The 13,189-nt window shown below is 55.9% G+C and overlaps 1 protein-coding gene across 1 annotated transcript in view; it reads right to left on the bottom strand.

Annotated features, from left to right (window-relative positions):
* The window catches only part of LOC8030419 (glypican-5), a 110,830-nt gene extending 98,334 nt beyond the window's left edge, over window positions 1-12,496 (bottom strand). The window contains exon 1 of the mRNA XM_029984538.4: window positions 11,693-12,496. Coding sequence (XP_029840398.3) covers window positions 11,693-11,858 — 166 coding nt within the window. The 5' untranslated portion in view covers window positions 11,859-12,496. The remainder of the gene's footprint in view (window positions 1-11,692) is intronic.
* Window positions 12,497-13,189: the final 693 nt, after the last annotated feature.

The raw sequence follows: 13,189 nt of genomic DNA, 5'->3' as shown, positions 1-13,189 counted from the left end.
GGAAGGCTGGGGAGGACCCCACAGCCTTCCTAGTGCCCTGTGGCAATCCGAAGAGAGGAGGAAAGCGCGTGTACAGTGGTAGGTGCACCCTCCCCCTTAGCATTGACTGCATAGCCACAGAAAGCTGACCGTTGTTTCTTCGCCTGGCGTTGTCGGCGAGGTTTCTGAGCGCCACCTTTGGCAGGTCGCGGTTGTCAGAAATTTCGCCGACTTTCTGCCTGAAAGTCCAATTTTAGAGCCCTTGGTCGTGACTCCTGGGCCCTGGTTCCCCGTGTTTTATTTGACAATCGCAGTTAATCAAACCCGCAAAAATAACAGGTTGAATTACCCAATTGATCTACTTTCCTGCCTCCCTGTTGACAACGCAAGAAATGGGAAAAAAAAATGAAAAATAGTTTTCGTTTCCAACGTCAACATCGTCCTTCTAAAAGAAAACACATTACGATTAGTCCCAATGCGTAGCGCACGAAAGCATCTGCGTGGACGTGAGCACCGAACTATCCGCTTGGAGGAAACATCCAGCTGGCTCCAGGCCCGTCAACCCCGACCCGAGAAGTTATTCGACGGTGCCGTGGCAGCATCGCGAGCACTGTTTGCTCGATCCCTCATGTCAGTCGGGATGGCCCCCGGCAAAACGATTTACGAGAATCGCGGCCGCGGGCTGAGAGATGTTTTGACGGAAACCCGAAGCCGGGCGCGAATAAACAGGACACTCGACAGACGGCACTGCCCTCCCTCCCTCACTCACTCCCCGAGCAAGCACGGGAGGGTTGGGGGCGCGCTCCAACATTACAACTTACAAACCCGCTCCTTTTTTTTTTTCTTTCTTTTTCTTTTGGAGCGAGCACGCGACAGCGATTCGTACACGTCGCGTGCGTGATGCAGTTTTCCTTCGCGGTTGACAAACAGGCGCATCATTTATTCCGTTTCACATTCGATGGAACGCGGGGCACGCTACGAGTCAGCCAAGCCAATCCAATGCTGCCCGAATGTCACGTGACCTTGAACAGTGGAGCGTTGAAAGGTTCGTACATTAAAAGTACAAACAGCGCAACGACACGGACAGAAAAAAAAAAAAAGAGACAGACGGACACCAGCGCTGACTTTCCACGAAACTTTACTGGTTCTCTCATCGAGTATGAATGCGTCATCGAGTGGCTGGGATGGCAGCGTCCGTTGCGGTCCATCGCAAGGTGAAGCGATGACGACGAGGGGCGATGACGAGTGCCCCGCCCGCGTGCCCCGAGCGAGCCTCCGCCGCAGACGATGGACGGATCCACACCCGCAGGTTCAAGGTCCCGCCGACGCGCGGCGCCGCCGAGGGCCTCGCTGATTGGTCATTAGCGGCGGCATGCCTGGCCGGTGGCTGACCCTCCGTTGCGACGACAAGCGGGGCCCGCTACCGAAAACTGTTCGTGACGACATCCGTTCCTCGATTTATGGCCACTCGAGAAGCTGCTTCTCTTCGCCGATAAATCAAACGGGCGCGAAGGCTGCAGGTGGACACGGAACGCGGAGAAATTGACTGGAACACGCGGGCCTCAGTTCATCATAGAAAGCCTCTCCTCCAAACGTCATGAATCCACGCAACGCCGCCCAGCTCGCGTCGTCGACAGCGCGTCTCGCAGCGTCAAGCAACGAGAGCGACGCTAGTTCACGGCGACGCCAACAGGGGGCGTGTCTACCGTTTTTCCCTCCTCGAGCTTCAGCGGGCTTGCCGCTTGCGACGGGTGGGAGGCCCACTAACCGTGACGTCATGCGCAGGCCTACTCTCCTCGGCAATGCAGTCAGTCAAATGATTTGGCTCGCATTTGGCTCGCCTAGCCTGTGAATCTGACGGCGAGTCAGTGACGCCTACTGAAACGGGAAAATAGCGCAACAACATGACTGACGACGGACTCGATTAGGCGCTGGTCTGTCTTCCTCTGGTCCGTCGTCATTTTGCGCTGTTTTCTCGTCACTAGATTGGCTCGGTGACGAAAATGCCCATAGACGCTGCTTGCACGAGCAGTACCCCGCCCTCCAGGTCGCCTCCCGTACAAGAACCCCCCCTTCCGCTTTGCATGCGCAGAAGTATCTTGCACCCGACTGCGCGCCTTGAGTACCTCGAGATCACAGTCGGGAGTTGGTGTGATCTGGGCACGCGCCTTTAGTCACTCGTCCTCGTTTTTTGGGGGATGCGAGTAGAATTCGCTAGTGCCCCAAATTTGACACTCGTTTCTTCGATTTGTATTTCTAACGTTGTTTTCTTTTTATCTGGAGCATATACTTTCATCGAAGACGGTGAGCGAGCGAGAACTCATTGTCCCCGCGGATTTTTTGGAAGCCGAACTGGGCCTCATCACTGTCCAGACGGGACTTCGCAACGATGAATCCTTCGCTCACCGAGAGGAAACCAAGACGCGCGAATCCCTTTCAAGTGCAGTTGTCACACAAGGAAGAAGTTTTGCGCATTCTTCATGCACTGCGCCAAGTACTTCTTCAAAAATGTTTGATGTCGAAGAAATGTCGTGTATGCGTAGGCGTAGCTGTACGCAGCCCGCTTCCGTTTCCACTGTTTTGTCCGCAGAAAAGCTTCAGCTTTTCGCCGTCGTGTAATGCTCACGCATTCATAACATTCCGCCAGAAGCCGGGCTTTAGATCTCGGAGTCAGAATGAGGTCCTTTCCTGCCGACTGAACGACTACTACAGCTCGCACCTCTCGGCGGTTGCACCGATTAAAGGACCACGCCAGTGATCCGAGTGCCGAGACTTGGAGGGAAAAGAGAGACAAGGACGCGTCGAAGTGTCCCAAAGGGCTCTCCGCGTGCCGTGTCCCGCGGATGACCTAATCTGGATGTGGGCCGGCGCTCCTCCAGGGCCACGCATCCGGCTCGGCCCACCGGGCGGCACAGCAGACCGGACAAACAACGTCGGCGGAACCCGCAGCCTTCGCCGGATGCCCCCGGGGTTGCCTCGCACGGGGCGCACAAAGAGGAGGACGGGCGGCCATTCAGCCGAATACCTTTCTCACAAACACACGCACGCGGCAGCGAGCGCGCCCGCCAAGCGCACGGCCGCTGCGCTGCCCAGGTTCGACCGAAAAGACCGGGCGCCGAAAAGAAAGAAAACAAAAAACGAGGTGTGTAAGAATGCTTTGGGAAATTCCTCGCCACCGCGCTCTCCCGCCTTCTCGAAGAAGAGCCGGCAGTCCGTTTCAAGTCCTCCGATGGGCCGACACACGCGGAGCAAGCTACCAGACAAGGCCCGCGCCTTTCCCCACCAAACGTCATCACTGGTGCATGCCAGGCGGACCGCTGCCGGCTCGTCTCACAGCGTCTCCCAACGACGCTAGAACGCGGCGACGCCGAGGCAGACGCGTCTGCCGCTTCGCGAGCTTCCCTGTGTTTGCCGCTCGGGGCGGGGACCCACCGAGGATGACGTCAGGCGTGGGCCTGGTCTCGGCGGCGGCGGCGGCGAGGAGGGGGCGCCTAAACAAGCCCAATTGGGCCCCTCTCGCCCCGCGAGGAGCAGTGCAGCAGGTAAGCGAGAACAGCCGGATACCTTCCGCGCGCCACCGTGCTGCCTCCGCGTGCGCTGCCGCTGCTGTCGTGTGGCCGGGCTCCTGTCCGGACCTGCTTTGGAATGTCCCCTGGAGGGGGACCTCCCCTCGCCGTCACTCGTCGTCAAAATGTGTCTTTGCCCACCCCCCGTGTCGCTTCGGGAGATGGAAGAGGAGCAGTCGCTCGTTGATAGTTCCCGATCGTTGGCCCGTCCTTCCCCCTTCTTTTTTCTCAACAACTCAGTTCCGCGAGCACGTGAATGAAAGTATTTGGTTTAGTTTATCGAGTGGTCGATAATAATACTTATAACAATCGAAGGAAGACCCACTGGTGGATCCTAAGGGAATGCGTTAGCATGACCCCTTGGAAACTTGACGCACGTCTCCTTCGGGAAATCCTAACCCCTTCACTTTTCTCTCTCGATTTACCAACGTCAGCTGCACACCCCTGTACTCAAGTTACACGAGTGCAGCCTATCTTAGAACACATACTGGAAGTGCTGTCCTGCGCCGGTGCGGGCTAACGCAGTACTGTACATCGCGACTGAAACACAATTCAGCGTCCGTACGAACGCCGCCACGTGGTACCGACACTTCCCAAAGCTTGGGACCGTTTACACGGTCTCAGCCACTATACCGTGGCTGCCTCTGAACGACCGGCTGCCTCCCCAACAGCGGGCACACGCGGGCGTCCACCGAAGGTCCGTTTCCTCCGAGTCAGCCGCTTCCCGAAACACACAGCCGTCCCCGACTTCGAGGAATTTCCCGTACAAGCAGAGCAGAGTGACTGCGTGTGCGACGCTGGCGTGATCTGACTTCCTGGAACCCGCCAGTCAACACCAGTTACGTTCTCGTCGGCTGTCAATTTTGCAACATACACTGGCAGCATACAGTTCCGGTTGTAACAGATTGACCTCCGACGAGCGTTCCATCTACGGGATACTGTCTCTCCACCTACAGCACACTTTTGACAGCAAGACGCCTTCCCACCTGGAACGTTCGTCCAAACAATTTCCTTTAACCGCGGACAACTTGTTTACGCGGGTGAGAGCTTTTCGCGGCGCACTTTGTTCTGGAGCAATTATTGCGCAACGAGTGCTGACCTTTCGACAGCCACGCGCTTCGGGACGACGACGACGCATCGAGCGGGTGGAACCCGGACGACGTTCAAATTGGCAGAACTGGTCTTTCGAATGAGGCGAGGATCGGACTGCGACCACGTAAAACGAAAATACTTTCACTTCTTCAAGCTATTTCTATGTACATTTCTTCCTTCCCCAGGGAAATACGAACAAAATGCTCTCTCCTGCTGCGCGCTACACTTCTCTGCAGTCCCAAAACCGGGTGACGAAGTGATACCTCCGGGGAGACAGACCACGCTCCTGTATCACACGCCTGCGGACAAGAAACTGACCCTGTAGAAGTAAGGACTCGTCGATGACAGAAACGGGACACTGACAAGAGCGAGAGAGGGATAACTTTATCCTGACAACTCAAGTCAGACTAGGGTGACAACATTCCTGTTAGCGAAATGCGGGACACGCTGACCCGGACAGGGAGGGGTAGTAAGAGAAGAACACTATCATGCCACTTTGCAACAGCTGCAAAAAAAAAAAAAAAAAAAAAAAAAGAACGATTAGAGGTAATTTAGGAAATAAATCAACACGCAGAACACGAAATCCGACAGGATATACAACTGCAAATTGTACTGCGGCAATTAAGCTCGAATAATTTTCTCTCTTAGTGCCGCGCTTCCCGGTGCCCCGTTGTTTGGCAGGCCACGAGTTACATAATGATTTTTAAGACAGCGTGGAATGCGGGGCACGTTGAAGTTGTTGCAGGACGGGACCCAGACTGCAGCATCCGACGCGTGTTTCTTCCTCGTGTGACGGCCGCATTGGTCGTACAAAAACTGACCGCAAACATGTTGGGGGCGTATGAAGCCTTCGAAGATGCTTCTGGGGTGGATCTGCACCGAATACCGCGGCTTAAAAGCTCAAATGTCCCTCGGCTGTCTGCGCAACTCGCACCTAAAGACAAACTCGATTCCCCAGCAGAGAGCGGGCGAATCCAGAAGGAACTTCCTGGAAGCACTCGGGCGGTCGGTCGTCACCCGCAGCTTCGACGTCACTTCAGGGATGAACAGCGGCGCTTCCTGTCCCCATGCAGCAAACAAGCTCCGAGCCAATTGAACAATGGGAACGTGCGACTACACCCTTGGCTTCGCACCTCCGCAAGATCGCCCGACGGCATCGGATTAGCTCGGATGGCTCGTATTGCGTCGGAGTACACGAGACAAGAAACAGGGCTTGTACCTGTTAGCTCGAGGAAGGCTGTTGACGTCGGAATAAAGGTGCGCATCACACGCACGGGTGGAACAAAAACGAACCTTTACTTATGACGAGTGTAACATCACTTGGTACGACAATACGACAGAAGTCATCGTCGTCGGCACAGGGGCCGCTCTGTGCTGGTATTCGCAGGGTGGAGCGTTACGCCGGATAGCGTTGGAGTCTCGCGCGAGCATTGGAGCCCAGCTGATACGAACATTTCTCCGCTCTGTCCGCGCGATAGATAGCGAGATAAACGAGGCGTCGAACGATGTCCGTGCAGGGACACCTGTCCCGCGGCTCACGCTGTCACCGCGTGAGCAACCCTCGACGGCGTTTCTTCGTACACAAAGGCGCCCTGAAAACTCCGCTGCACTCGAAGCACCAATCGATGCTCTTCCTGCCTGGTCAGTTCAGCCAATCAAAAAAAAAAAAAAAAAAGAAAAAGCTGAGCGCGTCCCGATGATCGTGCGTGCCTCGGTGACAACGAGCCAGGTGTCCGCTCCGTTCGCGGGGCACACTCACCGCACGCGGGCACGCTAACTCGCAACTAAGTGCACATTGATCGCGGGGCCAGGCTTCCCTATTCGTTCACGGCCCTTGCTCGGGGGATCGGGTGGTCTTCCAGGCCAATGCCGAAGCCTGATTGGCTACGAAGCGACAATGAGATGCTCGGCACGGTGACTGCAAACCAGCTCGATACCCAGTGCCGGCGGTCCCAGCTGAGTCGGCCGAGTCCGTCGACGCACGCGTCGTCCGTTATTTTCTTTCCCCGTGCCTCAGGGAAATCGGAGTTGCGCAACCCCCCTTTCCGCCCCTTTAGAGCAGTATCGAAGCTATCAGCGGCTTTCTTGGGCCCCCGCGACTCCCCCACTTTGGGCACCTCTGGTTTAGATTATACGACGTTTCCTAACCACGCAGCTCGTCCGCACATTTTCGCTTCTCGCAATACTTCCAGGGACTCCCGTAATGTGCATGTTTCGAGCTGGTCCTTCTTGGCAGACGTTAAGTCGGAGCTCCTTCTGAGCATGCGCCGTGAATAGGGCGCCTCCAGCTCGAGCAACGACCACGAGCACAGACCCGACGAGGAGTGTCGGTTTCCTTCCTGGCGTCAAAAAGCTCTTCCGCGCCGTCGAGCTGCGGGTAATTGGAGGGAAAACGCGTTTTGTCCGTGTATCGGAAACGACATCGGGCCCCGGGCGAGTCAAAGAGACGTCCGACTGACCGCAGCCGTGGCAAATGAGTCCTCCTCCCAAATGCCCGAGGCCCCGACAGGGGGCGTCTCCGCATTCCCGATCCAATCTCTCGCTCTTCTCCTATTCTATCTCGACGAGTTTGTTTGGGCTCTCTTGACAAGCTACGCTGATCGAACGGTTCTACTCGGGTCGAGAGGTGTGCACCAAGACCCGCATCAATTTCAGCAAAAAGAAACTTCACTGGTTGATTTATAAACGACGTGGAATTCGAAGAAGCTCGCCTCCCCTATTTTCTTTCCGCTTTCTAATCACGGAATGTCTTCTATCTTTATCTGGCAAATACATTATTCGCCCCTGAGGCAGGATACGGTATACACCACGCGGGCGATGAAAGTCACGCGGCTCCAGATGAGCGAGTGGTTACCTTTCCCATCGACCTTGGTGCGAGCTCCCTCCCGAAGCGCTCATGTAACACTTACTTCGTAATTACCCGACGAAATAGCTGTTATCGAAATTTCCGAAGATTAATTTAACGCGCGTGACGATCGGCGTCCACCGAGATACCGTGGCTCTCATTCCGTGCTACCTTGAAGTTGTAGTACAGAGTCCGCCGTGTTGCAGTCCGTTTTCTTCGTATATTTTCCCCCGGTCTTCTTTTGTCTCAAAAGTTTTGTCTTACAGGTACGGTAAAAGCCCGAAAACACGCAGCTTGGGTACGTTACGAAATCGACAACAAAATATACATACAAGACGAAACAAGCCGCAGGGCCCGTTCGGCGTCTTCTGAACAAACCAAACCCCCCCACCCCCCCCCCCCCCCCCCCCCCCCCCCCAAAAAAAAAAAAAGAAAAAAAAAGGAATATATTTTTTTCTCGGTAACCTGCACCGGACGCCATGAAAGCGAGCCCAAAGGAGGAACTGTTCACTTTCCATTTTCGGGAGCAGAAGAAAGCAGCGGCGCGCAGTGCCTCTCATTCCCCCGACGCAGAACAGCGTCCCCTCGGCGTGTCCCTTTGTCGCGGGACCCCGTCGCCTCGGGAGGGTGGAACAATGGCTGGGCCTCCGCGACGACCACGACAACAAGCGCAGGGGACAACAGCCAGAGAACGCACCGAAGATCTTTCCCTCCCGGGCGAGCAGCGATTTGGACCAGCTACGAAACAAGGCCTCCGCATGACGTCATCGGTAGCGGGGGGGAAAACACGCTGAAGCTCGCAAAGCGGCGGACGCGTCCGTCTTGGCGTCTCCGCGTCGCGCTCGTCGTGAGACTCTGGGAGACGCGCTGACGGCGACGCTGACGCGAACTATTCGGCGCTGCGTGGGTCCACTGGTGATGACGCTTGCGGGGGCCTTGTCCTCTGGGTGGCATTGTTTGTAGCGACCTTGGAGCCCTCGGGCCGGAGGACAGGGGCTCCCCAATCCCTAATTTCCCGCGGAGGAAGGTTGACGACCGCGGGATGGCTCAATTACCGCTGCGGCCTTGATAAGCTGACAGCGGGCCGTCTCGCTCAACCAATGGGAGTGTCGGGTCTCTCCCCACGTGATCGACAGCACGCGAGAGTAGCCGTCACGTGGGGAGGCACGAGCACTCCTCATGTTTCTCTGGTAGCGTCGCAAGCGACTCGTGGCATCCGTGACCACAGCGCGGCACTGCCAGCGCGAACATCCAGAACATCCCAGAGCCATGTATGGCATATGGCCCTGGAACATCCGACTGCCAGTGTCTTACTTTTAAAAATTAAATCGGTCTAAGCGAGTAATTGTGTTGCGTGTTTGTTTCGACAGCGGAAAGTAGTGGGCATCTGCTGTCCCCGCTGTAGATGAGAGACAGCGCGCGAAGGTCATCCACGCAGCGGTGGTACACGTCCGCACACCGGTACGGGCAAAGGTGGGAGGGATCGAGAGCAGGATCACTAGGTTCCGCAGTGCGAGCTTTCGCTCCAGGTGCTCCGAGCTGCTACTGGCGCGAGCGCACGGCTTCATCTATGGTTTCGTCAGCGCAAGGACGCGTGGAAATGATCTGCGAAATCAAACCCCATACTCGTGCCAGCAGCGTTGGCGCTGGGCAGCGTCGTACACTAAGAATGAAACAGAACATAGTGTGACGGAAAGCCACTATTCGAGGCAGTGGCCTAAACGGTAAAGTTGAGCGGCGGCCATCATTCACCTCGCGTGACAAAAAGCGTCGCTGCCGTCGTGAGTGGAATTTGGTACCCTTACAACGTCGAGTTTGACGACGTTGCAGAGTACCTAACTTGCTGTTCTCAGTGTCAGGATGCGACACACAGGAATCCCGAAGCTCAGCTCCGCACTCTACACCACCGAGCTCTGACATACATCCAGGAACCTGACGCGTGGGCTCGAGCAGCGTGAGAGAAGACTCCAGCGACACGCGCGTACCATTCCATTCGTCCGAACAAGGTCAAGTGAGATACGTGCTTCTTTCTTTTTGCGGCGCGGCAACATGCACGCTGCATGCTGACAGAAGGCTCCTCCGTGGCAGTGCTGCGGAAGCAGGCAGGTAGGCGCGCTCGTATACTTTCGAACGCGATAACGTGTTCCCCCTCTTTGCTATTCGGGGGTTTAGAAAACGGCAAGTTCATCTCCGACCTTCAGGAACCTTTAATGAAATCCCGCATAAACGGGCAGGGCCGCGGATCGAACCCAGGAGCGATGCGCCAGTTCCACAGCGTGGAACACAAGTGCGTTCGGAAGCCGTGGATGCGTGGCGCGGTTAGGCTTCACTCGCTGCCTAACAACATTTTCCTCCAACGACAAACTTAAGCACGTAAAAAGTGAAGCAAAAGATAAGAAAAGAAAAAGAAAAAAGAAACGCAGTTTAAAGGACATGTAATATAAAAACAAATCGGAGGGGAAAAAGGGCGACCAGTTCGAGGAACGTTCTAAATTATAATGCCTTCGGTTCGATCAGTAGGCCGAGTTCTTTAGCATTTTCCCCGGTCCCGACGTAAAATGAGGAAAATACAGGGCCACACAAGCAGACGAGGTTCGTGCGATAGAAATCAAGATGGCGAGTGCGGTCCACGGTGTAGTCCTCCGACTGCCGCATGTATATAATTTCCATTACTGGCTTTGCGCGCTTTAATTATTCATTCGGTTTCGCCGGAGAGGATAAATATTTAGTTATGTGAAAATACCGAATAGTACCGCAGCCAGTCAATGCCAGGACAAGTGCAGGACATGTCCTTCGGAGCCTCCGGGACGCGCTCGCTGTGTCCCGTCGTGCTATGGCTCACCGTGCACGCTCGCGTTGGAATCGGAGCAGCGGAAAGACCTCCGTGTCATTCTTATCCTGCCAGTACCTGTATGATACAGATGATGAGCAAAACTAAATCTAGAGAAAAACGTCAACGGTGACGGTGAATGCCGGAATTGCACATTCTGAAAAGAGAAACAGCCTACGGAAAAAGAAACCGAAAACAAGAACGAAAGCATAATCAATGATCAACCAAAAAACAAACTGCTCCAATTTTTTTTTTACACTTTCGGATTTTGGTACGCCAGTGTGCTAGGTCATAGACTCATAACCTATGCCAGCGCGACTGTCAAACATTTGCGCAATGCAGTCGAAATCACGGTCAGATAGGTTTTCATCATAAGGTGCAAGGCGAAGGAAACTGAACTGCGATACAGATTTATCACGCACTCCTTGTGTGCGCAACACTACGATAAGCTTTCTTTCTTTTTCATTTCCGTTTCTTCTTGGCTGCACAGCACTAACTGAAACACGCAGAAGAACGTCGAAGTCGGGGCCCCGCAACCCGGTAACATTTACGGGGCAGGTATCACAGCGGTGCATGTGGTGTCCGTGCCTTAGCACCAGTATGACAGCAGCCAAGATCTAATCTACTCGCCCGCGCTCCTCGTTTGGCATCGGTCGCAACAGCAGGTGGAACGACGCCGACAACCTTCAACGAGCCGCCCACCCAGACGGCTACGTAAACAGCGCGGGCGGACCGGGGGAAAGTTCGTCAGACCCGCGAAAAAGAAACCCCGGAAGACTCGATCGGAACGAGACAAACACAAAAACGCAGACGGCGAGCGTTGGCAGTCCGCCTGCCGCCGGCCGTACGTCACGCCGGAGCGTCTGGCCGCCCGCGGCCCGAACCCTCGGCGCGAGCCCCTCCTGACGAACCGCAGGAGCCGCTGTCATCGGCGTCTGCACGAGCAGTGCGCAGGTGACGGACTGGCCGCGGGTAACCCGTTGGATCCAGACAAACGATCGCGTTGAACGCCGCGTCTGGGAGCCGCTGCGGCCTCCGTTACCAGACGAGCCGTGTGCTATCCGCGTCGCCGGTTCTGCCAGCAGCTGGTGAGTCGCTTGGCAGCGCCTGCGCGCCCCGGGCACGCGTCCAAAAACCGACGGCGCCCCAGAAAAGACGCCAACAAGAAATGGGCGAACGTTAAACGGCCGCGACGGAATTATCGCCCCCCTCGTCCGCTGGCAAGGGTCTCCGGTCGCTCAACTGGTCTACCTCGGCGTACGCCCATTGATGCGAAGATGATCCCGCATCTGAGAAACGCAGCCCCACGTCGTCTGCTAGACGGAACGGGATACGCGTCGTCTGCTCCCCGAGCCAAGATCACCCTGGAGCTTCACCCACCTGACACGGGCGCCGGGGACAGCAGGTCCGTCCACGTGTGGCCCCCGAGCTTCGTCGAGAGTTGCTCGCGCGCCCACGAGCACGCTCCGTCGCCGTTCGAGTCCGGTCGCGCAGCGCACAGCGCCAGAATCGTCGCGGCTACGAGTAATCCGTGTAGATGCGCCATGGAGAAAGATGTGCGGTACGGTGGTACGGCGTGTGCGAAGATCAAGAGGTGGGCATCGCCTTGCTGGGAGCAGAACACTGCACGGAGCACGCACCGCGATGACGACGACGGCGACGACGACTACGACAGTCGAGTACGGCCGCTGCCGCCGGTGTCCGCTTTCCTGAACAACCGGTTTAGCTCGACGTTTGCGTCGCCGTCGGCAGGCGTCGGCGCTAGCGCTGAAGCGGCGGTTGCCGCTACGCGCCGCTTCCATCCCGCCACCGCCGTTTCCGCGCTCACCATTGGTGGAGCACGGGCGGAAGCGCGGGTCAACGTCACTTCCCCCAGGCCTGGGTCAATATCCCGACGCCGTCTGCTCTCCGCGAACTCGCGCATCTGTCCCATTCACACGTTCGTGTTTGGACATGGCGAGGAATGCCGTTTTGGCAAATGACCGATAAGAATGGGCCTGCGTGACGTTTGAGTTACCTTTGAGAATGTTCCGCTTTGTTTTCTTAAACGAATGGATGACCTCGCAAGACGCGTTCGCTCAGCCGTTTGTTCTCAACCTCCCACCCGCGATAGCAGCCGCGAGCGGCTACCTTTAGTGACGCAACGGAGCCCCAGTTCTCCAGTACCGGAAACAAGACGCTCTCACAGCCTCCCGCCGCCAACGCGAGGACGACACGGTGGGCGTCCAAGCCAGCCGCGCACGCACCCAGGGACCCTTATCGGGGAGTTCGCACGGGTCGCATCTGTTGCGAGAGCTTTTAAAATCGGGCTGTTCCGTAGCCGTATCACTTCCAACGTGTCATTAACTTCGATTCGGCGGCCAATAATATTAATGATGCTAAGGGCGGACCCATTACCTATTCATTTGTAGCCCGCGCAGAAACGCTAGAACCAACAGATGTGAGCCGGAAGCCGACGTCATAAAAACGAGACAACCCACGGTGTCCCGTGCACTGAACCACTTGCCATGGACGGTCAGCTCTTAAATTACGTAATTCAGCCGATTCCGACCACGACCGGGCCAGTAACAGCGGCAAGTTCTGCCAAATAATTTTGAGCAAATGTACACACAGGAGTATCTTTTGGAGTACCTAAAATACAGGAGGCCAAAATAAACTAACCATCGCCGAACGCTCATTCTCCGCCCGAATGTAGCACTCTACAGGTCCGAACTAGATGACAAAACTGAACATAACTGCTATCTTATTCAAAAGTTGATTTTCTAAAATTGTCAATGGCTCGCATTTTCACTCGTTTTTGGTGGAATGGGGGGGGCTTGGGCCGCCGGCGGTGCGCCGCGAAGCGGCGTGTACTGGTGGGCCAGGTGGGTTAATATT

Source organism: Ixodes scapularis, unplaced genomic scaffold (genome assembly GCF_016920785.2).
Source record: "Ixodes scapularis isolate PalLabHiFi unplaced genomic scaffold, ASM1692078v2 PGA_scaffold5__190_contigs__length_132052651, whole genome shotgun sequence".
Lineage (NCBI taxonomy): Eukaryota > Metazoa > Arthropoda > Arachnida > Ixodida > Ixodidae > Ixodes > Ixodes scapularis.
The sequence above is the reverse complement of the archived record's forward strand: the minus strand, read 5'-3'. Positions and strand labels throughout refer to the sequence as shown.